Source organism: Lepidochelys olivacea, assembly GCF_965140295.1.
Source record: "Lepidochelys olivacea isolate rLepOli2 genome assembly, chromosome: 1".
NCBI classification, from domain to species: Eukaryota; Metazoa; Chordata; order Testudines; family Cheloniidae; genus Lepidochelys; species Lepidochelys olivacea.
The window spans coordinates 231,854,200-231,877,972 of record NC_140411.1 but is presented as its reverse complement, the minus strand read 5'-3'; the positions used below and the strand labels follow the sequence as shown (position 1 = coordinate 231,877,972).

The window sequence follows — 23,773 nt, the reverse complement described above, 5'->3', positions numbered from 1 at the left end:
GTTTGATAGAAGATCATGGTTATATTTACTTTTTACTTGATCTGTTCAATCATTTCTCCATTAGTGTAAAATTATGCAGTGCTAAATCCAGCTAGCTGAAACTCTCTTTTTCGCACCCCAAAGAGTTTGTTCAGTTTCTGTGAATTAGTTTGTATTCTTATCTTAAGGTCTCATGGTACTGTAGGGAATGATACACAGTTCTCCCTCTGTAACAATTTGGCAAAGTTCAACAGGTAAAAAGATACATAAAAGTAGGACCAGTAATTGCACTTCATCTGTTAGTGGTATGGACACCGTAACAGCTTCATGACTACTGGTTCTCCAGCCACGGACACCTACTGAATGTCAAAGGGAACATAGTCCTCCTCCAAGAAAGATGACTGTCCAACCCACCTGTTGCCAATCCCCAGTGCCTGACAAGCCATATATATCAGGAGAGGTAGTAATTCTCTGATGTCTCAACAGCAGGTTGGGTGAAGTTCCTCCATAGCTATCCGTCTAGCAGAGTGGATATGTGCCCCAAGACACTTTTTTCAGCCAGAAAGTTCAGATGGGGCCTGTTTTGGTGTACTATCCTGACTCCCTTGGTAACTGGGGCTGAGAATGAGAGAGGTACATACACAACCACAAAACACACACTGGAGAATATAGAGGTAGCTTTTCCATAGAGACACAAGAAAAGAACCTTGGTTCTCTGCCCTTCCTGGCAGAAGTTTGCATGGAATTTACTACTCCTTAAGCTGGGAAGAAGGGAGCACAGATTCATCCTGAGGTGCTTGGAGACATTTATGTGACTTTCCTCAGACACAAGCCTAAGCAGCTGGTCTTCACCAATCTGCAGGTCAAACATGGGTCCCCTTGCACATTAGGATTACCCATTCTGGTGAGTTATGTTCCTGGGCAGGTTTTAGACAAAGTGCATTCCTCACTGCCTCATGATAGAGGAGTATGGTCTAATTCTTTGTGTTTTCTGTTGCTCTAGCTTCCTTCGCTGGTTGTAAAATATAACCTAAACAAAACTGGCGAATAAGTGGAGCTAAATCTTTCACCTGATGCCACAGAAAGTGGGATTGTCCTGGCACAAAGCAATAACACACAGAGCATTCCTATTTAGCAGTAGGAATTCAGTTTTTCTGGTGAAAAAGGATCAAACATATATAACTTTGTCATGTGCCCAGAATTGTGACATGTTTTACTCGGTTTCATGTACTGCTTTAATTCAAATATCAAGTATACTATGTATTGTGTTTTAAATTTTCCTGATTTTTTTTACCAATAAATTAAAAACCAACAGGATCTTATTAAAGAGGAAAAGGCAAAATACCACATTTATTGTGAATACAGAAAGAATCATAGTAGGCAGTTAGTTATAGCTATAACATTCCATTCAATCTCATATTTATTCACACACACACACACACACACACACACACGTTCCGCAAGGTTGTTATCATAGTTACCAGCCTTAGAGTTGCTTATGCCAAGCCACTGGCCAGGTGGCCTGGACATGAGGAGGGAGCAGGGCCTTGTCAGATGCTCATCTGATGCTCCTGGAAGTTGGTTTGCAGAATCAGACCCCCAAGTTCTCACTTTCTAGACTCCATTTTTATAGGAGTTTTTTCCTATGCCAGTCTATGGGAATTGTTTCATCATGCTATTGCTGAATCAATCAGCAGATAGCACATTCTTGACGGCTCCATTCTGCTAGATGTTATCTTGTTCTTTGGTTCTCCCATTCTTGAGGCTGTTGGGTGGATTCCAGTCTGCCCTCCGGGGGTCCTCTGGTTATTTCCAGTTGTCGCCTTCTTCAGCCGATGGACACTGGATTCTGAGGCTGTCACCTCCCTGATCATTCAGTTATTATCCACACCAAGCATCCATCCACATACATCCTCTGTCTCTATTTTAATCACAATTGTTAATACAACAAAAGGGCGGGGAGTCTCTGGGTGCTGTTTCTGTTGTTAGAGTATTGCTTTGAGAGCAGACTCTGTCTTAGAATGTACTAATGCAATTAGCAGCTTGCAAGTTTCACACATAGAGGGAGAGAAACAGTACCAAAAACCAAGAGACCTCTTAATTAGTAATACCCTGGAATTTAAACTATGGGGAATCAAGCTCATTTGTGATTTTAATACAGAACTTCTTTAATATGATCCAACAATGCCACAGAAAGTGGGATTGTCCTGGCACAAAGCAATAACACACAGAGCATTCCTATTTAGCAGTAGGAATTCAGTTTTTCTGGTGAAAAAGGATCAAACATATATAACTTTGTCATGTGCCCAGAATTGTGACTTGTTTTACTCGGTTTCATGTACTACTTTCATTCAAATACCAAGTATACTATGTATTGTGTTTTAAATTTTACTGATTTTTTTTCTATGCCCTTAAATTCTAAGGGGTCACAATGAGTCGGGAGACGAAGCATTACTACCCTGTAGTTCCCAGTCCTCAGAAGGCAAGTACAGTTTTTAGGTCACAAAATGTTATCGTCGTAGTGTGTACATTTCTTACAAGATCATTCCATAAGCGATTAGTATATAGTATTGGAATAATCTGGGTCCTGTGACCATCTGATCCAAGTGGGTTGTGTGAGGAAAATAAGCTTTCTCAAAGCCAATACAAAGCTCTGTACTTAAACATAGCATCTTTAGCTCCTGTAGCTCACTGCGTCCCTTTGTGATCCAAGGTATCATGATTATTTGCCTGGTCTCCCTTATTCACCTTCTCCTAAACTTGTGTATTCAGCTAGGCAGAATGGTACACTGCTAACACATAGCAAGTTCAAAAGAAAAGATGAATGGTTCATTCTGAGTTTAATCATGATGATATTTGTTTAATATTAGTTGGTATTATAATGTTGGGATGTTTACGCGTACCCAATTATGAATGTAGGATGGTACTGACAGATTTATCTCGGTGTTTATATGCTGTAAATAGAATCGGTTGTCTACCTGCTTCCTTACTTGCTATGTCATCTAGCCACAGACCTTTTCTTTTTCACTCATCCTCTTTTAGCTGGGCTTTGTACGCAGATAATTAAAAAAAAAATTTTTTTAAAGTAAAACGAAAAAAACAATCTAACGCTATTGGCACTCTTGATAGGAAACACAGCACAGACAGTATGATTATTTATATTTAAATGTTTGTGTTTTTTCAAGAAAAAGGAGGGTTAGAGTTACAGAACCTGCAAGGTTTATAAAAGGTGACTTTAAAAGAAACCACAATTTTTAAACATTCCTTTGCAGTTTAGTAAACTGCAGCACAGTACATGTGTAGAAAAACGTGAAATTGATGATAAGCAGGATGGATAAAAATCAGTGCTTTAAAAATCACATTAAAATCAGTTTTTTATTTAAATGTAGCCTTTTAAAAAAACATTTAAAATTAAATTTTAAATTATGACAATTTATGTTTAAGGCCTAAATTTACTATAATTTATGAAGATAATGTAAATTTTAAAAAATTAAGCAGTACATATTTGCTGCCGAAGTTTTAAAAAAAGTAAAACCACTGAACTGGTGGAAGTCACTGGCAATGCACCTGGAACCAGAGTTTGCTGAAATGCTAAGTCAGCTTTTGACAAAAGTAGGAAACAAAAACAAAAAAAAGCTGCAGGAGTAAAAAGAATTCAGGCAGAAGTCCAGCAGCAGAGTGGGGGGCTATCCTGTTTGTTGTACTGAATGCAACATGTATGATTACCTGCCTTGTGGGCGGGTGGCATATGTGTGCATTCAGTGCTGGGGGTTGTGGCCCTCAGAGACCAGGTACGGTCATTGTATAAATCCATGGTATGCCCACACCTTGAATACTGTGTGCAGTTCTGGTCGCCCCATTTCAAAATGATGTATTAGAATTGGACAGGGTATAGAGAAGGACAACAAAAATGATTAAAGGTATGGAACATGTGGAGGTATTAAAAAGACTAGGACTTTTCAGCTTGGAAAAGAGATGAATAAGGGGGGATATGATGGAGGTCTGTAAAATCATGAGTGGTGTGGAGAAAGTGAATAAGCAAGCGGTATTTACTCCTTCACATAATACAAGAACCAGGTATCACCCAATTAAATTGTTAGGCAGCAGGTTTAAAACAAACAGAAGTATTTTCTCACCAATGCACAGTCAACCTTTTGGAACTTGTTTCCAAAAGTATAACTGGATTAAAAAAGGAATTAGATAAGTTCATGGAGGATAGGTCAATCAGTCGCTGTTAGCCAAGATGGTCAGGGATGCAGCCCCATGTTCTGGGTGTCTGTAGCCTCTGACAGCCAGTAGCTGGGACTGGATGACAGGGGATGGATCACTCAATAATTGCCCTGTTTTGTTCATTCCCTCTGAAGCATCTGGTATTAGTTGCTGTCAGACAGGATACTAGGCTAGATATACCATTGTACTGACCCAGTATGGCCATTTTTGAGAGTCTTGTGCAAGTGCAAAGAGAATATTTTCATTTCAGTTTATTTAACCAGTTCAGTTAAATGGCAGTCTTGAAGAACATGGTGACCAGAAACAATGTGTTCAATTCACTAACTACAGATACTACTTCCTTTGTTTAATAAATCAGTGAGTTTTAGATGCAAAACACATTCTGATAAACATTGTAAAACTTTTTTCTTAGGTATCTAGCACATTTAGCTAATAAAAAAATTAATTTAATTTTAATTTTCATCACACAGAGCTTGACACAAATTACAAGTAAAAAATCAACATGTAATAAGTGCATTGTTCACTATTTTCTAACATAAATAAAAGGTGTAAAAATTAAGAATCTGAATAGATGTAAATTAAACTATAATAGATTAAATAATCTTGTGTAGATACATTGTATCTTCTTGGTTACCAAAAAAGAAGCACCAAAGTTAGTGTAAATGCTATATTTTATTTCACATCAATGTGTTTTAATGGTTATTAATTAATGAGAATTAACCTTTCTTTAGGAAAATAACTAAAAAATACAAATGCAAAATGATTGCCAATTTAAATCATGATTTAAGTGGTCCACCCTGATTGTAAATGAAATGCAATAGTTTCACTGGTGAAGCTTAGTAAAATGCGAAGATAAGTGAACAATGAAAATCAATTAGATTTATAAAATTCTCTCTAAGTTGTTAGTAACACGAGTAAGGAATCTGTTTTAGGTAAATAAGAGGTTAAAGGTTGAGAAGAGATGGGTTAATTGTTTCCTGCTGTATAGTGAAAATATTTTAACATTTAATGAACTTCAACTTAGTTTTCATTTTGTAATTGTAGATACTTCAAAGCAGTCTTTTCCCAGTGTACCTGGGATGTTCTCTGGAACAATACTTGGTGCTGGAAGCATAGGAACTGAGATTGCAAATGAAGTAATGAACTTAGAAAGGTAATGAAAATTGAAATTGTATTTTAAGCTTTTAAGCAAAGAAGAGTAGAATGTGATGGGAGAAGCATAAGTAATTGGGAATTCACTAGTGTACTGCTTTTATTTTATCTTATCATATATGAGTAGGTGTTTTTGGTTCAGCATTGGTACACTGCCTCAGGAGAGACCAAGTATAGCAACCTAACCTGAGATTCTTCATGACAGTGCAGAGCACTGACCTGATAACTATCTTAGTAGTATGCTAGTCATTCTTTATTTTAAAAAGTTTGCTTATTCACCCAGATTTCTAAAAATTGTATTATTCTGGATTTGTCACATCTTCACTTTAATTAAATTAGAACAGATACCTGGGGACTAGAAATAATCTTACCTTCAAATGGCCTCTGCCTGTTCATACTTAAGAGATGTGCCATCAGTGCAGCTCTAATGTGGAACCTTCTTGTAGCAGTGCCTGTTGGAAAGCCTTAGAGCCCATCCCTCTACTCACTGTTCCCGAATATTGTGAGGGTGAGGTTCTAAAAGGTGGTCTGGCATTCCAGCCTCCTCAGTTCCTTTCAAGCACAGTTGCAGCCAGACCATGAACCTCACCAAGTCATTCCGACTGGGAATCATCGACTTAAAACTCAGTTCCTTGACTAGCTCTGTTAATATAGAATTAACCATTTAAATAAAAGTTCTTCTAAATAAATAGAGTTTTTAAATTCATTTTAGTCTATTCCTGTGCCTCAGCATAAATCCACAGATCCAAAAGAGAAAAGACTAAGATTTAAGAGGTGTGTCTCTTCTCCTGCTATGTTACCAGCTTCATACACCCATGCAAGGTATTTGACTTAGATCGGAGAAGGTATTCTCCATCTTGCTGTGCCATATGGCACACCTTCACACTTATAACTCATAAGGTATGTGAAAACCAGCTCCAAATATTCTGGAATTACTTCTCCAGGAAGCCTTAATGGCAAAGTCTTCTGGTTCCAGATTTTTAGAATCCATGAATACAGATAGGCCTGCTTCAGCCCCAGCTCCTTCAAGGATTCAAAAGAGTATACAATCCTGTCCCAATTACCGACCCCCCATTACTACGGTAAAATCTAGCATCACCGTACCAAAGGATCTGCAGCCATCAGATCTAACCGTTCAGCAAGATGGGTTCCTGCAAGTGTTGACCTTTGATGGGAGAACCAAGCTTTAGAAATGCAATCGCTGGGATCCAGCACCTTCTGTTCTGAGCAAAAGAAATGGTGCACCCGTTGGCTTCTGTTAGCAGACCAGTCTGTACACCAGGGCCCTCTCAGATCCCATGGCCTCAATTCCAAGACCTTCGGAGCCCAAACCAAAAATAAAGGATCCCAGTGACAATAAATCTGGAAAGAAAGGTCATACCCCAATGTAACAAGCATATCTATTTCTCCTCTCCTCCCCCCAACCCCACCCCCCAAAATAATGGCCAAAAAGGCTCCAGACACAACTTCAGACTCCTCAATGTTGGGCCACCACTGCAGTAATGAAAGCAGATAAGTTCATAAATCAGTTCCAGAACCATACTCTGCAGTGAGAACCATACTTTGAGCCAAAGGCCACCCCGGTTCAGGGATCCTCTGGGCAGAAAGGAAAGGGAATCTAAAATATATATTATATATGTTGGGTATCCCTCCTGCATCTTCCCCACTGGGGAAAAAAAGTAGAAATCCCTCCTCCAAGTTACAGGTTTCCCCTGAAGTGTTGCTACATTCCTCAGGACATCTACAGGGTCCCTAGGGAAGCTTGCTTCGCCATTTTCTGTACTATACTTACCAAGACTAATACTCTCTCAAGTTTGAATTCTCTCTCATCTGCATTGGGATCCACAGTCTGAAGACTCGGGCCAGTACAGACCTGTTAACTTGCCACCTTTCTTTCTCCTGTGGAGTGGCTCAGATACACTAGAAGACATTAAACTGACACAACATACAGATAATTTAGACAAACAGAATACCCTTATCCAACAGGGATATTAGGATTACTCATAAGGGCATTTTGTGCCAAAAAACTAAAAATTCTGCGCTCAATATTTTAAAACCTTGCAAAATTGTGCAGAATTTTAATTTGTCAATAAATAAATGCAGAGGGTCCAGCATGGCAGTGGGGAGCACAGGCCACTGGTTGTACAAAGGTGGGAGATCACCCTGCAGCTTCCCCACCCCCAGGACACAGACTCAGTGGTGAGGTTGCACCCAACCATGACATAGCACAAGGCCTGGGACTACCCCAGAAACACCCTGGGGCCTTGCTCCTTTGCGCTTGGTGCACCATGTGTGGGGCTGGCAAGCTCAACCGGGCAGGATCTAAGTGTGGACGGCCTCAGTGTGGGGGGGATCCAGGTGTGGGGGTGAGGATTCTATATGGGACAGTCTGGGGGCAGGAAGCTCAGTGGGGGGTTTAGGTGTGTGGGGGGATCTGGATGCACAGAGGCTCATGGGGGGGGGTCCAGATGCAGGGGCAATGGGACTCTGTAGGGGCTTCCAGGTGAAAGCAGTTGGGGCTCAGTGGAGGGGTCTGGGTGCTGGGGCAGTGGGAGTCTGGGTGCAGCTAGTTGGGGGTCAGTGGCATGGGGGTCTGGATGTGGGGGCTAATGGGGATGGGGCTCATCAGGGTGGGGGTTTGAGTGCAGGGAGCTCAGGGTGGGTTGGTCTGGAGGCAGGAGGTCTGGGGGCAGGGGGCTCCAGATGCAGGGGTTGAGGTTCAATGGGGTGGGGGTCCGGTATGGAGGGTTCGGGAGGTTCTGGATGTACAGGGTGAGGATTGGCAGAGGTGTCTGGGTATGGTAGGTCCAGATGCACAGGGATTGGGCGGATGGGAGAGCAACTCCCTATTCAGTGCCCCCTGCCCCCCCCTTCAGCTGAGGAGCGATGGGGGCAGGAAGCAAGGAAGGATGCTGAGCTTTCTGCAGCTGGGGAAGGTCTCTGGGAGTGGGTCTGACACAGCCTCAGCCACTCTGTGCAGAGGAAGAGGAAATCCTGTCCTCCCCTGCCTCCAGCCCAGCCAGAACTAGCAGCTGATTCTGGCTCAGGGTAGGAGCCACTGGCTGGGGTGTCCACAGCCCTGTGGTGATTTACTGGTCCGCCGGCTGCTCTGGGTGCCTAAAACGATGTACCTGCACAGCTAGGGAGCGTTGCGTAACTTCTCTTGCAGCTTCCCTTTGCTTTCCTGTCAGCAAAGAAATCTGTGGTGGACATGAATTCTGCACACGCATAGTGGTGCATAATTCCCCTAGGAGTATAGGATGGAGAATCCGACGCTGAATACTGGCAAGAATGGAATATACCACCTTGGGTTAGATGACCTTGTGACATTGCACTCCACATGCTTTATGCAAGTATGCTTGGAATGTGAATATAATGTAACTGGAATATGCTTTATGCAAAAGGTCTCTTGTAAGGTATCATTACAAAACTTACAATCTACTGAGTGTGTTCATCCTATTTGTCTGTATGTATCATTCTTGTATTTAATCCTAGAAATATGAAGTTAACTTTGAGGTCCTATTGTAATTATGCAAAGTGTGGGCCATTAATGGTGGTTTAGAATCTTGATGGCTCCCATTGACTAGGACAATTGGCTGTAGATGATTTATTTACCTGCAAGCCTTCTTGTGGATATGGGGGCCAGCCTGTGGGTAATGAAGAATGAGGTCTTAGTGACATGTGACCATGTCACCTGATACTGGAACCCATCTTAAACCTGGTGCTTTTCCATTTAGAAGGAGGGGTGGGAACCCAGAGAGACAAAGGATTCCCGCCTTGGGCCAAAGCTATAAAGCGGGTAGAACAGAACAAAGGGGCATCAATCATGAGAAATCCCCTAGTTACCACCTAAGCTGGAACTAACAAAAACTGTACCGGGGAAAGGATTGGGCCCAGACTAAGAAGGAGTCTAGTCTGTGAAAGAAGCTTATTGGAACATCTCTGAGGATGATTTACACCTGTATTCAGTTTCTTAAATGTATTAGGCTTAGACTTGTGTGTGTTGTTTTATTTTGCTTGGTAACTTACTTTGTTCTGTCTGTCATTACTTGAAACCACTTAGATCCTACTTTTTATACTTAATAAAATCAGTTCTGTTTATTAATTAACCCAGAGTTAGTAATTGCTCCCCCAAGTAGTAAACAGCTGTGCATATCTCTCTATCTGTGTTCGAGAGGGTGGACAATTTGAGTTTACCCTGTATAAGCTTTAAACAGAGCAAAACAGATTCAATTGGGGTTTAGTCTACCAGAAAGACTGAATACTGGGTGTTGGGAAAGTCCCTGTTAACTGAGAAGCCCCTGGGCTAAGCGAATCTTAGTTTCTGTGAACTGCAAGGGGGCATGACCTCTTGGTCATGTGCTGTAGCTGACTGGTGTGTCTAGATCCACAATATGGGAGTGGAGGGAAGACTTCTCTGGCAGGGGGGTTTGTTCGCAGTGGTATCCCAGCACATCTAGTGACAGTCTTGAGGGAGTTTTTGTGACCAAACTCGTCACAGACCTTACTGGCCTTTGCCTAGCTATTAAAAGGATGCTGACCAGTCCCATCTTTACAAAGATCCCCTCTCCTCAGAGGGAACAGGGTAAACTTTGCGCATTGGATCGAACTCATCTGGATCAGTCTGCACCTCCACTTCAGAGGGACCCTTGTCCAATGTTAGTCCCTGATATCTTTTCAGAAGATGAACCAGAAGGTGTCACCAAATTCCAGAACACTGGCATGGAACCAGTCAACCAGTTTCTCCTGATATATAAAAGTACAACTGAGTTCAAAAAAGAATGAGATAAGTTCATGGAGGATAGGTCCATCAGTGGCTATTAGCCAAGATCGTCAGGGATAAACCACATGATCTGGGTGTCCCTAAATCTCTGAATGCCAAAAGCTGTGACTGAATGACAGTGGATGGATCACTCTATAATAAATTGTCCTGTTCTGTTCATTCCCTCTGAAGCATCTGGTACCATTCACTGTGGGAAGACGATCCTGGGCTAGATAGACCATTGGTCTGACCCAGCGTGGCCATTCTTTTGTGGGGTCATCTTCTCTGTCAGAAGATGATGCTCAGTTACATTAACTAGTAGAAAGAATGGCTACAGTGTAGAAAATATTCACAGTGGAAGAGACTTCTCATCCTGTGTTTGTTATTTTGGAATCTCCTTCCAGCGGTAAAATCACACTCCTCATTTTGGAACCATTATTGCAGCTAGCCAAGCTTATATGGTCAAATCCTGCAACTGGTCAAGTAATGTCTTGATAAACTTTTCTACTTACTATATGTACTATATGAAATATATGGACTTTTCCCACAAACATCCAGCTCCCAGTTCACTGGTAGTTGCTGCTGTTTCCTAAAGAACGAAAGGACAGGCATATTTTAGCCCATCCAGCCAAAAAAGAAAAAAGCTCGATGCCCTCAGCAGAAAAAGTCTTCTCTTCAGGGTCCGTGGATGTTGGGGTTTCTAATCATCAAGTTGTGATGTCCAGCTACCAGTACTATCTGTGGGAGAAGAAGGCTATTTTTGCCACATCTCTTCCTGAAGACTAGTAAAAGCTGGTGGAAGTCCTGAGCCATATTTGACCCCTGAGACACAGCAGCCAGGGCAGTGGTGTCAGCTGTTGCATTAAAGCAGCATTCATGGCTGAGATCATCTGACCTTCACCAGAAATATAAGAACACATATGGAAGACCTTGCCTTTTAAGGAGAGAGTCTGTTTGGTACAAGATCAGATGCAGTCTTAGAAAAATCTGAATGACACTAGATCTACAGCTAGATCTCTTGAGATCTACTAACCATTGTTAGGGGGCTTATTCCTTCACCCACTTCCCTGGTCATTCTCGCATGAACAGAGAGCAACAATACCCGAAGTCCAAAGGCGCAAACAATTCGATGTTTATTGGGGTGAACTTCCAGCAAGCATGATTCCAGTTTCCTTCCTTAATGTCCCCCTTCCCAGCTCTGACACCACGGAGCCTTACCTGTGTCCCTGTTCCCATTCCCCCCCTTAGCAAAACATGATTCCAATTCCCCATCCCCATTCCCTGTTCCCTTCCTCCACCCACACCCACCACTTCCTGACTGACTGCAGACTATATAGTAAAACTTGAGTTCTGCTTAGCTCTACCTTATCCAATCATTTTACTGAAATTTAACTAACCAATCCTAAAATATTGTAACATGATTATTTAACCAATTATATCCCACCACCTTAATTAGTTTACACCCAGCAAAATTAATTATACAGCAGACAGGAACAATCACAGAACCAGACAGAGATTATGCAGACAAACAATAGAGAAATGGGGACTACGGTGATAGAACAACACAGAAATGAGGATTTCACATCCCAGCTATTGATAAGTCAGTTCTTGCCAGACAGGATGCTATCAAACTAAGTTTCCTTCTACAGTTTCTAGGCACTTCCCTTTCTGTGGAGGCGAGAGGCATTATCAGGACAGGATTGTATTCCTAATAGCCCAATAGCACTTTATTTCAATGTGACTAGTTTGGAATGTGAGGATGTGACCATTCGCTTCCCAGCTTATTGCTGCCTCTGTTGCTTAGCCATAGGCCTTAGCCTAAGAACAGGGCCTCAGACTGTCACAGTCAGAGAAGGCCCTTACACCGGCAGACAGTGATTTTGAGTCTTTCTTTTATACCTCTATAACTGGCTAAGTGATAAGAATACACCTAAATTCTTAGAGTATAGGCCTTTGCAAACAGGCCTGAATATCTATATCCTAACAACCATCAAGAAGAAGAACTGGTATTCCAGCCTTTAAATAACAATACCCTTCCTCCTCATTCTATTACATGCGTAGGACGCATGTTGTTGCCAGAAGAGGCGGACCACTGTGGAACTAGAGTGATCATTGGCAGGGGAAGTTAAAGAAGAAAGAGCTGCTACACCACGCCCAGCTATGAGGGGATGCTCCAGTTGTAAGTTTGCTCTTCTACATAGGTGAAGAGTGCAGACAGAACAGTCAGCTCTCAAATAAGGAGAAAGTGAGAAGGGTCACTGGTGCATAGGAAAAAGGAAAGAAAAAAAGAGGGAGGAGTTAGTATATACTGAGGCCTTCTTGAAAGGGTTACTCTCCCACTGTGGAGCATGGAGGGACATTATGTGGTTGCCAGATTTCATGGGTTTGTTTCAGGAAAAGACTAAGCACCCAAAGCAGACTCAGGCACTGTTGTAGTTCCTGGAGAACCAACAGTTGCAGTGGGAGGTGCAGTTTGGATCTACAGAGTGACTGTTCTTATTGGAGAAGGAGCAACAAACCTCCTGGAGAGCCTGAGAAAGGAAGCACTCAGTAGCCACAGGCATAGGGTAAAGAAAAATTATTTGGGAGCCAGGAGTGCCGAGGACCAGCCAGGGTCGTGTGCTATGCTGGTGGGCAGGAAAGGCCTTCCCCTAGGTGTATCATGACACACAGGCTTGCTCTGGGGGGAAAAGCATGGAAATAACTGAAAAGGCTTGGCCAAATCATGGGTAAGGAGATTTTTGGTATGGTAGTGGGGCATTTAAACAGGCACTGCCCTCAAGGAAAAGTGAGCTGCAGCTAGAGAGAGAATGGGGCCTGAGCAATGGGGAAGAGAAGGAGTGGCTGTCCTGCAGTGCCAGTATAATGGTTGCAGGTAAAACAGGTGTGGCTGTGGCCCTGACAGCTAACTAAGCCCTATTAGTAGGAGGCTCGAGGGAACACAGAGGTGTACTACCCCTGCAACAAATTGGGTGGAAGTTGGGGTAAATACAGAGTCTGAACAATATGTTTGTATGTCAGGGTTCCCTCCCCACTCTGAACTCTGGGGTGCAGATGTGGAGTCCCACATGAAAGACCGCCCTCAGCTTGTTTCTACCAGCTTAGATTAAAAACTTCCCCAAGCCACAAATTCTTCCTTGTCCCTGGACGGTATTGCTGCCACCACCAAGTGAGTTAGACAAAGATTCAGGAAAAGGACAACTTGGAGTTCCTGTTTCCCCAAAATATCCCCCTAAGCCCCTTCACCCCCTTTCCTGGGGAGGCTTGAGAAAAATATACCAACCAAATAGGTAAACAAGGTGAGCACAGACCAGACCCTTGGGTATTTATGACACTAAAAACAAATCAGGTTCTTAAAAGCAGAACTTTATTATAAAGAAAAAAGTAAAAGAAGCACCTCTGTAAAATCAGGATGGAAGGTAATTTTACAGGGTAATAAGATTTAAAACACCCTCTAGGCAAAACTTTTAAGGTTACAAGAAAACAGGAATAAACCTCCCTCTTAGCATAGGGAAAATTCACAAGCTAAAACAAAAGATAATCTAACGCATTTCCTTGCTTTACTTATAATTTTTGTAATCTTAGATGCTTATTTCAGGTAGGGTTTTAGGAGAGGTTTTTTTCCTGCCTGGTCCCTCTCTCTGTCCCGATAGAGCACACACAGAGAGCACAAACAAAACCTCCCCCCACAGATTTGAAAGGATCTTCCTCCCTTATTGGTCCTTTTGGTCAGGTGCCAACCAGGTTATTTCAGCTTTTTAACCCCTTACAGGTAAAGGAGGGATTTTATGCTACCCTTAGCTGTAGATTTATGAGAGTGCAGATACAGATCACTGCCCCTAATAAAACATGGTTGACACCACCACCACCCTCCCGCTCCGCATCAGCGACTTGAGGGCTGGGTGAAAAAGCCAGAGGCCTTGGTGGTGGAAGCACCTAAGGGGGTTGGGACTGAGGATGTGGTGTTGAAGGCAGCAAGTCTAAGAGGAAAACTAGAAACAGTAGAGAAGTCCTTGTGGGAGCCCTGAAGAGAGAGAGGTGGGAGCTGAAGAGAAGTTTAGGTTGGAGTTTCAGATAGTGCTCCTGGAAGATGAGAAGGGGGGATGCACAGGTGGATAATAGGCACAATTAAAGAAGGCTCCTCCCCAAGGCAAAAAGACCTTGTACCAGGCAGTGTACAGTCTTGAGGGGTAGTGTGATGAATACCCCATCCTCAGTTTGAAAGGGTTAATGTGGGCTTGAGAGGCCAATTAACTCACCTGCTTGTACCTGGGTGGTGAGCGAAGCCTAATTCAAGATGAAGCCCTGCTGGGAAAGAGCTGGGTGGGGCTATAAAAGTAGGAGGTCCCCAGCAGAAGGGGCCTGCAGGGAGAAAGGGAAAGGAACCCTGCAGTCCCTCTCTTGGTAGTAAAGAACTGAAGTGCAGGAGTTGGCACAGAGAAAGTTGTGGTGGAACTGACTAGAGCTGGGATGTCCCATTAGGTAGAAGGCTCATGCAGGGCCCTGAGGTAAAGGGGAAGATCTGGCCCAACCAGGGAGAGGCCAAACCCAAGAGCAGGAGGGTGATCCTGGAGGATTTGGGCAGAGGTAGAACTCCTAGATGGAAGGACCTTGGGAGTGGAATACTGCATGGAGCCTGTTTGCAGGAGCCCTGACATGAGAGTTGTGGTGGATCTGCAACACTGCCAAGGGCAGGAACCAAACACTCAGGGAGAAGCCCTGGGAGGCATTGCTCATTACAAGAGCCCAGAAAGGGGCTTGGAAAAAAGGCTATGGGTAGGAAGAAGTCCACAGAGGCAGCAGAAAAGGTCTCACTGAGCAGACCTCAGCTGCTGATTACAGGGTCCTTGGATTGGAACCCAGTGTAGTAGGAGGGCCTGGATTCCCTGAGCAGTCACTTGGGAAGGTGACGGGAGGCCCCTAAGAAGGGATTAAAGACAACTGAAAGCCCTGAGTGCAGGAATGTAGCAATGGTGGGATCCAGAGTTGAGGGTCAAAGACCAGATGTAATGATTGGGACTATTTGTTGGACTTTTTATGAGTCTGAAATGGGTAGAAATAAAACATGATCTGCTTGGAGGGCTGAGTTTCAAGAAGATGATGACTGCTGCGGGACCAAAGCAATCATCAGCAGGGGGCATTAGAGAAGAAAAAGCTCCCCCAGCACCAGCTGTGAGCAGGTGCTCCAACGAGTCCATTCTTCTACACACCTCCATCAGTCCATCCAGACATTGATCTGGTAAAACTGCATACTTTGGCTGCCAAGAGGGCAATAGCCTTCTACTTAAATGGTTCTCAGAAATTTAGAAAGTCAACAAAGCTTTAATTTCATATGGGGGTAGTGAAAATAAAGAACAGCCAAGTACATCTCAGCATTTATGTAAGTGGGTTAGTTTTGTATAGAGGAAAGCTACAAGCAGATGTTTCTCTCCCACTGTAGTTTAGATAACACTCCAAAGGGCAAAGGTGGCTTCCATGGCATGCCTCAGGCATATCCCAGTTTTTAGAAGTAAGCAGAACTGCAACCTGAAGCTCTGTTCATACTTTCACAAAGTGCTACTCCCTAGATCTAGCGTCCTGGTTGATGCTCAGTTTGGTAAGGCAGTACTACAATGATAATTCAGTTAGGACTCAGCACCTCACCCTCTAGAGACTAGTACTGCTTGTGAAACTATCCCATGAAAAATGTACAGAGACCACTCAAAGAAATGAAGGTTACTCCTTTATAACTGGTCCTCATCTAAATGGACTCTTCACATTCACACTCCCTACCCACCTTCCCCTTTTCCTCAGAGTCCTAATTGCAACTTTGAACCTGGGGAGGCTGTGGTAAGAACTGGGGCAGCTGGAGCTCCATGGCCCCCCTTTTTTGCCTCTCGTGCAGAATGTTCAGGAACAGTGAGGGGAGGCGCAGGAGAAGGCATGAGAGTGCTCCAATGCCACTGCTACAAGGTTGTTCTACCATCAGTGCTGCATCTCCAAGGCTCTCATGAGTGTATGTGCAGAGTCCATCTCAAAGAGGTAACTTTCGTTTTCCCGCCAGAATTTAAGGAAAGGATAGAACTTCATGAAATAACACTAGAAGTAAAAGCAAATATCAAGAGGACCTGTGGAGAGTCCATCCTTTTTTTTTTTTTCTTTTTTTTTCCTCCCACTCTGTTATATACCAAAATTTCTGAACAGCTGTATTCTGATATTTGGAAGCTATGTGCTCCAGAGCGAGTAGTTTTGTACTGAAGTGTTCATGACAGTTTTTCCTGAAGTCTGTTAATTTTGATAATTGAGAAAAAGCAAAAGTGGGTTCTACTAATTATCCTGTGTCATGATGATCCACTGGTTCTCTGTCTTTACCAAAATTTGGAGCAGGAAGTGTGTGAGCTATGTGACCGAATTTAAGCTTCGCTTTTGACAAAGCAGTGTTGTCTGAAGTCTCAAAGCTTATCACCTGTGGTTTTTTGGTGGGTATTGCTATGCTCTGACAAAATAAGTTTCTCATTTTAAAATGGAAGGGATTGAAGTTCATACTCAACAGTGAATGTATTGTACAACATGCATATGTATATTTTTTAGGTTACACTGTTCTCCATCTATTGGTGAGTTAAGTCCATCTGATCTTATGAGGAAATCTTCTCCAACTTTAACTCCAAAATGCAGCAATGTAAGTATATCATTAACACCAAGAACTTTCAATGAAAGGTCACTATCAAATAATTCAAAGCCTACATTTGATCTACCTTAAAACTGATTTTTGTGTGTGAATTAGTGCCAGTGCAAGGTATCTGACAATCCTGGGTATTGAAGTCTTCTGCTCACAGAAGAGGTGCGACACAGGCAGCAAGAGTACAAACTTCTCTTCACTACACCACCAGTGAACCTCAGTTCAAGCCTTGAGTAACCATCCCTCAGGGCTGGGAAGACTGTTAAGGTCTTGGGGGATCTTTGCTGAGGCTACAAAAAAATGCTAGATGTGGGGAGGGTGTTTTTTGTGATGTGGACTTTTCTAAACTTGGAAATTATTTGAAACCACCACCCAGGAGCCATCAGATAGTTAAAAAATATTCACCAAGACTGAATTCAATTCAGCAATATGAAGATAAATGTCTGGTTCCTATGACCATTCCTATATACCTTTCACCCCACTCTACTGTGAAACAATTGTAATCCATTGAGGTGTATCCTCTGAATTTTAAATCTTTTTATAAAAGAGGTGGAGAAGCAGCGTATTCTATGGGTATGTCCACACTACCCACCGGATCGGCGGGCAGCAATCGATCCAGCGGGGGTCGATTTATCGCATCTAGAGGCGATAAATCGACCCCCAAGCACTCTCCCGTCGACTCCTGTACTCCACCGCCACGAGAGGCGCAGGCGGAGTCAATGGGGGAGCAGCAGCAGTGGACTTGCTGTGGTGAAGACACCACGGTGAGTCAATCTAAGTACGTCAACTTCAGCTACGTTATTCACGTAGCTGAAGTTGCGTAACTTAGATCGATTTCTGCCCCCACCCCAGTGTAGACCAGGGCTATGAGACTCTACCCTTCTATCTAACCCAAGAGTGATGTTGACTGATGTCACAGCATGGGGGTGGGTATGCATAAAGAATCTTTTTGCAAGATTGTACAATATTGCCCTTACTGTTATCAATGTACACCATACTCCCAATCCCTTATTTCTTTCCTTCCAACAACATTGTTGTGAATCCAGTCACTGTCTTTCCACTTAAACGTACCTTATGTACTCAATCATAAGCCAGATAGTTTATAAGCCGACTCCCAACACCCCCCACCCCACCCCCTCAAGATGGATAAGTAAAAATGGCTTAGTTTTATGACCCATTCATAAGCCAACCCTATAATTCAGGGGTCAGCAAACTTTGGCTCCTGGCCCATCAGGATAAGCTGCTGGTGGGCCAAGATGGTTTGTTTCCTCGAGCGTCTGCAGGCATGCAGGTAAACTTAAGTAAACAAAATGTCCCGGGACAGCAACTGGTGGGAAAATGTTTTGTAGGGGAGAAGCTGGGGGTCAGGGAAGTAACCCCTGTGACCACTCCCTACATGACCCCTCCCCGTGTAACCCCTTTCCGCCCCACCCCTAGCCCGGGATCCCCCCCCCCTCCCATTCCATCCCTTCCCACCTTACCAGGGGCTGGCCAGGGGAGGCTGTCTGGCCCAGCTGGAGCTGCTCCAGCAGGCCAGGCGGCGCGGTCACAGCCTGCCAGCCCCTGAGCTGCAGCTGCTTCAGAGGCTGGCGGGAGAGCAGCGTGGTCAGAAGTGGAGAGACTCTGGCCCCGCCTCTTCCCTTCTGGCTCTGCTGGCTGTGCTGCCTCTTCTTGCCCCCTCTGTTGGGGAGGGTGGCTGTGTCCCACCTCTCCCCTCTCTATACCCATTCATAAGCCGACCCCCTTCTCTGTTGCTTCCCTTTTTTACTAAAAAAAATTTGGCTTATGAACGAGTATATACGGTAGCTTTTCTTCTCTGATTCTGAGTTTCTTTCAACAGCGTTGTGCTACACTGATTGATTTTTTTCCCTCCTTTCTCCCTCTTTAATATCTGATGTCCATTCCACCCATGGATTACTGTAGGTCTGTCCTTCTCAGAACTGATTGGCTCATAGATATTGAACTACCCTCTAATTAGTTTCAGAGTAGCAGCCGTGTTTTTCTGTATTCGCAAGAAGAAAAGGAGTACTTGTGGCACCTTAGAGATTAACACATTTGTTTGAGCATAAGCTTTCGTGAGCTACAGCTCACTTCATCGAATGCATTCAGTGGAGAGGAAAAAAAAATGAATGCATCCGATGAAGAGAGCTGAAGCTCACGAAAGCTTATGCTCAAATAAATTTGTTAGCCTCTAAGGTGCCACAAGTCCTCCTGTTCTTTTTCCTCTAATTAGTGCAGCCTACGGTCATAGAACCACTCTCCAGGACTTCAGCTATATATTGTGTTTATTTAAAGGTTCTCTTTGAATGTGTCCCTTAGTGTTGTTCCTGGTTACTTCAGTGAAGTCTTGTTGTTTTCTCTTCTACTACTGTAATGTGTGCCATAGAATCCAAGATAACAGAGGGCTCAGAGAGGTACTCAGTTTAAATTACAGATATGAATGGTGCATGGACTAGGGATGAAGACAAACTTATTTTACTGGGACTCTTTTCATTTTTCTATGTGGGAAACTGCTTCCACAGCTGCAGTGGCAGAGCTATCCCTGGCTCTTGCCCCTAGGGACGGTCCCCTATAGGAAAAGTGGTTTACTGCCAAACCACCGTGGTAGATCTTGCTCTGTTATCTTGGAGGTGAAAAGACGTCAGTTTCCACTGCTGTCAACCTGGCACTCCTAGACTCCTTGTAAGCACTAAAACCCATTTAAAACCATTTTAAATCTTAGAATGCTGAACACAAGATTTAAAATACAACAGAAATACCAGCTTTTTTTAAAACAAATTTTCACAGTCCAAATAATTTAGTTTACGTATGGAAACTAACATGTGGTGGGTCTTTTTTAAAGCTAGAATGTATTTTTCATGAAAATATATTTTTATTGTTACAGTAAACTTGTAGAGATTATGGCACATGAAGTGGAAAATGGAAGCCTTGATCGTTTTTTAGACTTAGAGAGAAATTCATTAATTTGTGTGGTGGTTTTAATCAATTTATAACCTAACTTTATTATTTTCATTTTTTGTGTGCTTTCAGGTGCCAAATAAAGAGTCGATTCGGTTATGTCCTTCAGAAATGGAGGGCTTAGAGACCTTGGGGCAAAATCAGGACACTGTTTCATTCCCAAGCAATGAACCTCTTCTCAGTAAGAGCTCTTTTACTACAATTCATGACTTACCCTTTAAAGAAAACTCTGTTAACGGTTGCAGCTTTATCACAAGGTAGTATAGTAGGTGTGTTCAAAAATGCTGCCAGTTTTGAGAGATTATCATGGTTCCTATTATAATTATACCCCATGATAGCAGAGAGAGCCTGAGTAGAAGTTTACTGTCTGTTCTCTTGCTCTCCACTACTCACAAATAGACTGCTTCACAGTTCTTCCTTCCAAAAATAGGAGCTGTGCAGGATTAAGGGAACTGAATATAATCTGCCATGATGTACAGACCCTCCATGTAAAAAGTATGAATGCTTGTGTATGTAGAGCTGAGAGAAACATTAACATTTTGCAATACAGGTTGAAATTTTGAAGTTGTTTCCATTTCATATGGTCTGAGACTGACCCGTTTTTCTTTTATATTGAAATTTTGTTTTCTATCAAAAACTGAGATTTTGGTAAATACAAAATTCTGGAATGTTTTAAAATAAAAATGTGGAAAACATTGTGAAAAATGAAAACAATGTCTTTTGAAATTTTGATTATTTAAAATAAGGCCATTTTTTTAAACCAAGAAGAAAAAAATTGATCAGCTCTTCTTTTGTGTGCTGTGACAGGTGAGTTTCCCACTTCAGTGTCGTGAACTGGAATAAAATTTTCTGCTTAAGTGGTGTGGCGTGAAGTTTGCCAGTTAACTGGCGTGAATTGAAATTTGTCATTTTATTAGCATGAAGTTTAAGGTATGCCTCTGGAGTGGCATAAGTTTAGTCCCAGAATCAAGTTACCTATTTTTTTGACTAAGTGTCTCTCCTGAATCCAAACCTTGCTTCAATTTACCCATCTTTGAACACATGTAAGAATGTAAAGTGCCCTTTGTCTTCAAGGACAGCTGCTGTTTTAAAAGTAAGTTTGTTTGGAAAGTGACCTTGTTCTGTAAGTTTTTGTGCTGCATAAATAGTGTTCTTTACTTATTTCCTAGGTGACAGTTGCCAGTTGGATTTTGATGCAGTGTGTGAAAATGATGACACTGCCATGGCTTCACTCATGAATTACTTGGAAGCTGAAGGAGGCCTCGGGGATCCAACAGAACTCAGTGATATACAATGGGCTTCCTAGTGGTTCTTTTTTATACAAATGAGAAGAATGTAAAATTCTGTAATGCACAACAACCACACATCCTCAAGTACTGTATTGGTAATTTTTAAGGCTTTATTTTCATTCATATTTACTATCTGTATATTTGCTAAGACTTTTATGCTTTGTTCACAAAGAAATGGCTTGTTCTGCACATATGGAAAAAATGTGATTTTTTTCATGACCAACAACCTCAAAATTTTTTTGCTCCATTATCTAACTAGAGTGCTTACAAGTCATGGTTATATTTTTGCTAAAAAGCTTTAACCCAAAGATACCGTACAATGTATAGGAATAACTGTGTTAATCTGAATGTTTTAATACTTTTTAAAGAAAGCTTTTATTTGTAATTTTCTTCTACGAATTGGGTGGAAAAGTGTATTATTTATATGTCACTTCTGTAGGACTTTCTCTACTTGCGCAGTTTGAGATATGTTTGTTTTTGTACCTCTATGCTTTCTTTGAAAATATGGTTTCCACACTGCAAAATTGTAAGATAAAGTACTATAGTACAAAAGGGGACACTACATTTTAAAATTCTTTGCCCTTTCTAAAAGTATTGTGTGCAATTTTTGTAGTCAAGTAAAAACAATGGTCTTTGAGAGTTCTGGACAAACAATGTTAAACATTGTCCCACAGCACAAATGTGACAGGTGCAGAAGGAGAGAAACAAAATAGTTTAATACAAAGTATTATTTAAATATATTAGTAGAGGACAGAACACACAATCAAAGTAGTAATATTGTAACTGTAATAAAGCAATTTGGTCACTATAGTTCAGGGGATATTATTGCCTTGGAAATATGTTATAGAACAGTGGATGTCAACCTCTTTTCATTTGTAGTTCCCTAAAAAAATTTGAATGAAGGGATAGATGGATCCCTTTGGAAATCTTAGACATAGTCTATGGACCTCCAGGGGTCCACGGACCATAAGTTGAAACCACTGTTATAGAGCATAGCTATTTAAAGAGAGCAGATATAAAATTAGTTAATATAATCTTACATCTGGAGAAAAGTGAGAATTGAGGAGCTGGAGATTTTAAAAAGTAATAAAGTGGGATTAAGACTAGTCAGAAGTGGTAAAGTATGTTTGACCTTAATGGCTTTTTCCTGCTTAATGTCTTATGTAAATACAGTTTTGCAAGCTTTGCTCACCAATATTAGGTGTCTAAGGTTGAGGTCTTAAACACTGAGGCATCCAAAATCACTAGCCACTTTTGAAAGAATCCTGGCCTTTATCTCTATCTATTAATTGAGACTGTTGAAACTACATTTGAGTTATGTAACTACACAAAATAGTAGGAGAAACGTACGTGTGTGTGTGTGTGTATTGGCAATAGGTGGTTCGCAAGTGGCAATATGGGGTATGCACTGAATTGATTTCTCCAAAATACAAGTACTATAAAAAGAGTATTCTATTATATAGAATTATATATATATAAAAGAGTATTATATTACTTAATACTAGCTGCAAATACTTTTTTTGTGCTACTACAATCCTTTAATATATAATTGATGTATTTCGCATTCTTATTTCTAATATTATAATCTTCTTGCAAAACATGTGAACAGTGACCCTTGAGTGCAGCACCCTTAATATGTTGTATTAAAACAATATGGTATTAGTATCCAGGTACGGATGTGTTACCTCGTACATTGTATGTGCAGATAAATGAGTGCGTCAGTCAAAGGATTATGCCATATATGTTCCCCCCCCCGCCCCAAATTCATGAAATGAAAGAAAAGCATTGAAAATGTTTGAGATGTGTAGACCTTTCATTTTAGAATATTTTTTACAATTTGAAAACACAGGTTCACTTTGTAAGCAGTATGTCTTCTAAATGTAAAATTATTAATATTTTAACGGAAGAGATTGCAGATGATGTACACATATGCCTAACATTAAAGGTGATGGTTGACACTTGGCAGACTGCCGATGCATCTAGATAAGAGTGTAGAATGGTGTATAGAAAATTTCCTAGGATATTTCAAGAAAAAGTACTAAGTAATTACCCTAAATAGCCACTAGATGTCAAACTTCCTCTGTTTGACAATAATTTGACTCTGAAAGGTGGGATACTATAATCTTCTTCTGTGATGCATTAACTCCTATACTTAACTGGGACAGCTGTATACCTTATAGACATTAGAGAAGATTACTGAGATGTCTGAAATGTATATATTTCCAACCCTGGGGACAATAATATCTGATATAATTTTACTGCTAGAGCTGAATTTGGCCCTTGGTATGGAGCAACACAGAAAATCAGGACTCTTTTTCAGAATGGTGATCAGATTCTATTTTTATAACTGTTTCTGAAAGATGGATTCTAATTATTACTTTAACTGTAGGGAAAGCTATGAAACACAATGGCTGTTTTCCTTATTCTGCATTTACTAATTGAACGTTTAAAGTAAAAATAAATTCTAATTAAAACAAGTTCTATAGGTAACCCAGAGAAATAAACAGTTTAAAACCAGATTGTTCAAAGAAGAGTCCAGATGCTCCCATGCAAGAATGGAGTATTGATTCTTACAAGAGATGATATTACCATGCATAATCAAACCACTGTTTTGGGATTCCTCCCAGATTACTCCTGGAAAACCTTTTTTTTACCTTAGAGGCAAACCTATTGTAGAACTAGTTTTGTTCTGCTAGTTTGCTGAGCCCTTTGTAATCAGCAACCTGTACAGTAAGTATGTCTGTT

General features: G+C 41.7%; 1 protein-coding gene across 5 annotated transcripts in view; it reads left to right on the top strand.

Moving 5' to 3' along the window:
- BMAL2 (basic helix-loop-helix ARNT like 2) overlaps positions 1–22,822 on the top strand; it is a 60,973-nt gene extending 38,151 nt beyond the window's left edge. For 2 of the 5 annotated variants that reach the window (XM_084638467.1, XM_084638468.1), the window contains 5 exons: positions 2,403–2,461; positions 5,254–5,362; positions 16,694–16,781; positions 19,812–19,920; positions 20,909–22,822. In XM_084638467.1, coding sequence (XP_084494593.1) covers positions 2,403–2,461; positions 5,254–5,362; positions 16,694–16,781; positions 19,812–19,920; positions 20,909–21,045 — 502 coding nt within the window. In that variant the 3' untranslated portion in view covers positions 21,046–22,822. Of the gene's footprint in view, positions 1–2,402; positions 2,462–5,253; positions 5,363–12,184; positions 12,303–15,916; positions 16,145–16,693; positions 16,782–19,811; positions 19,921–20,908 lie in introns of those variants that run through there. The other 3 variants (XR_014712905.1, XR_014712906.1, XM_084638469.1) reach the window with 3 other exon arrangements.
- Positions 22,823–23,773: the final 951 nt, after the last annotated feature.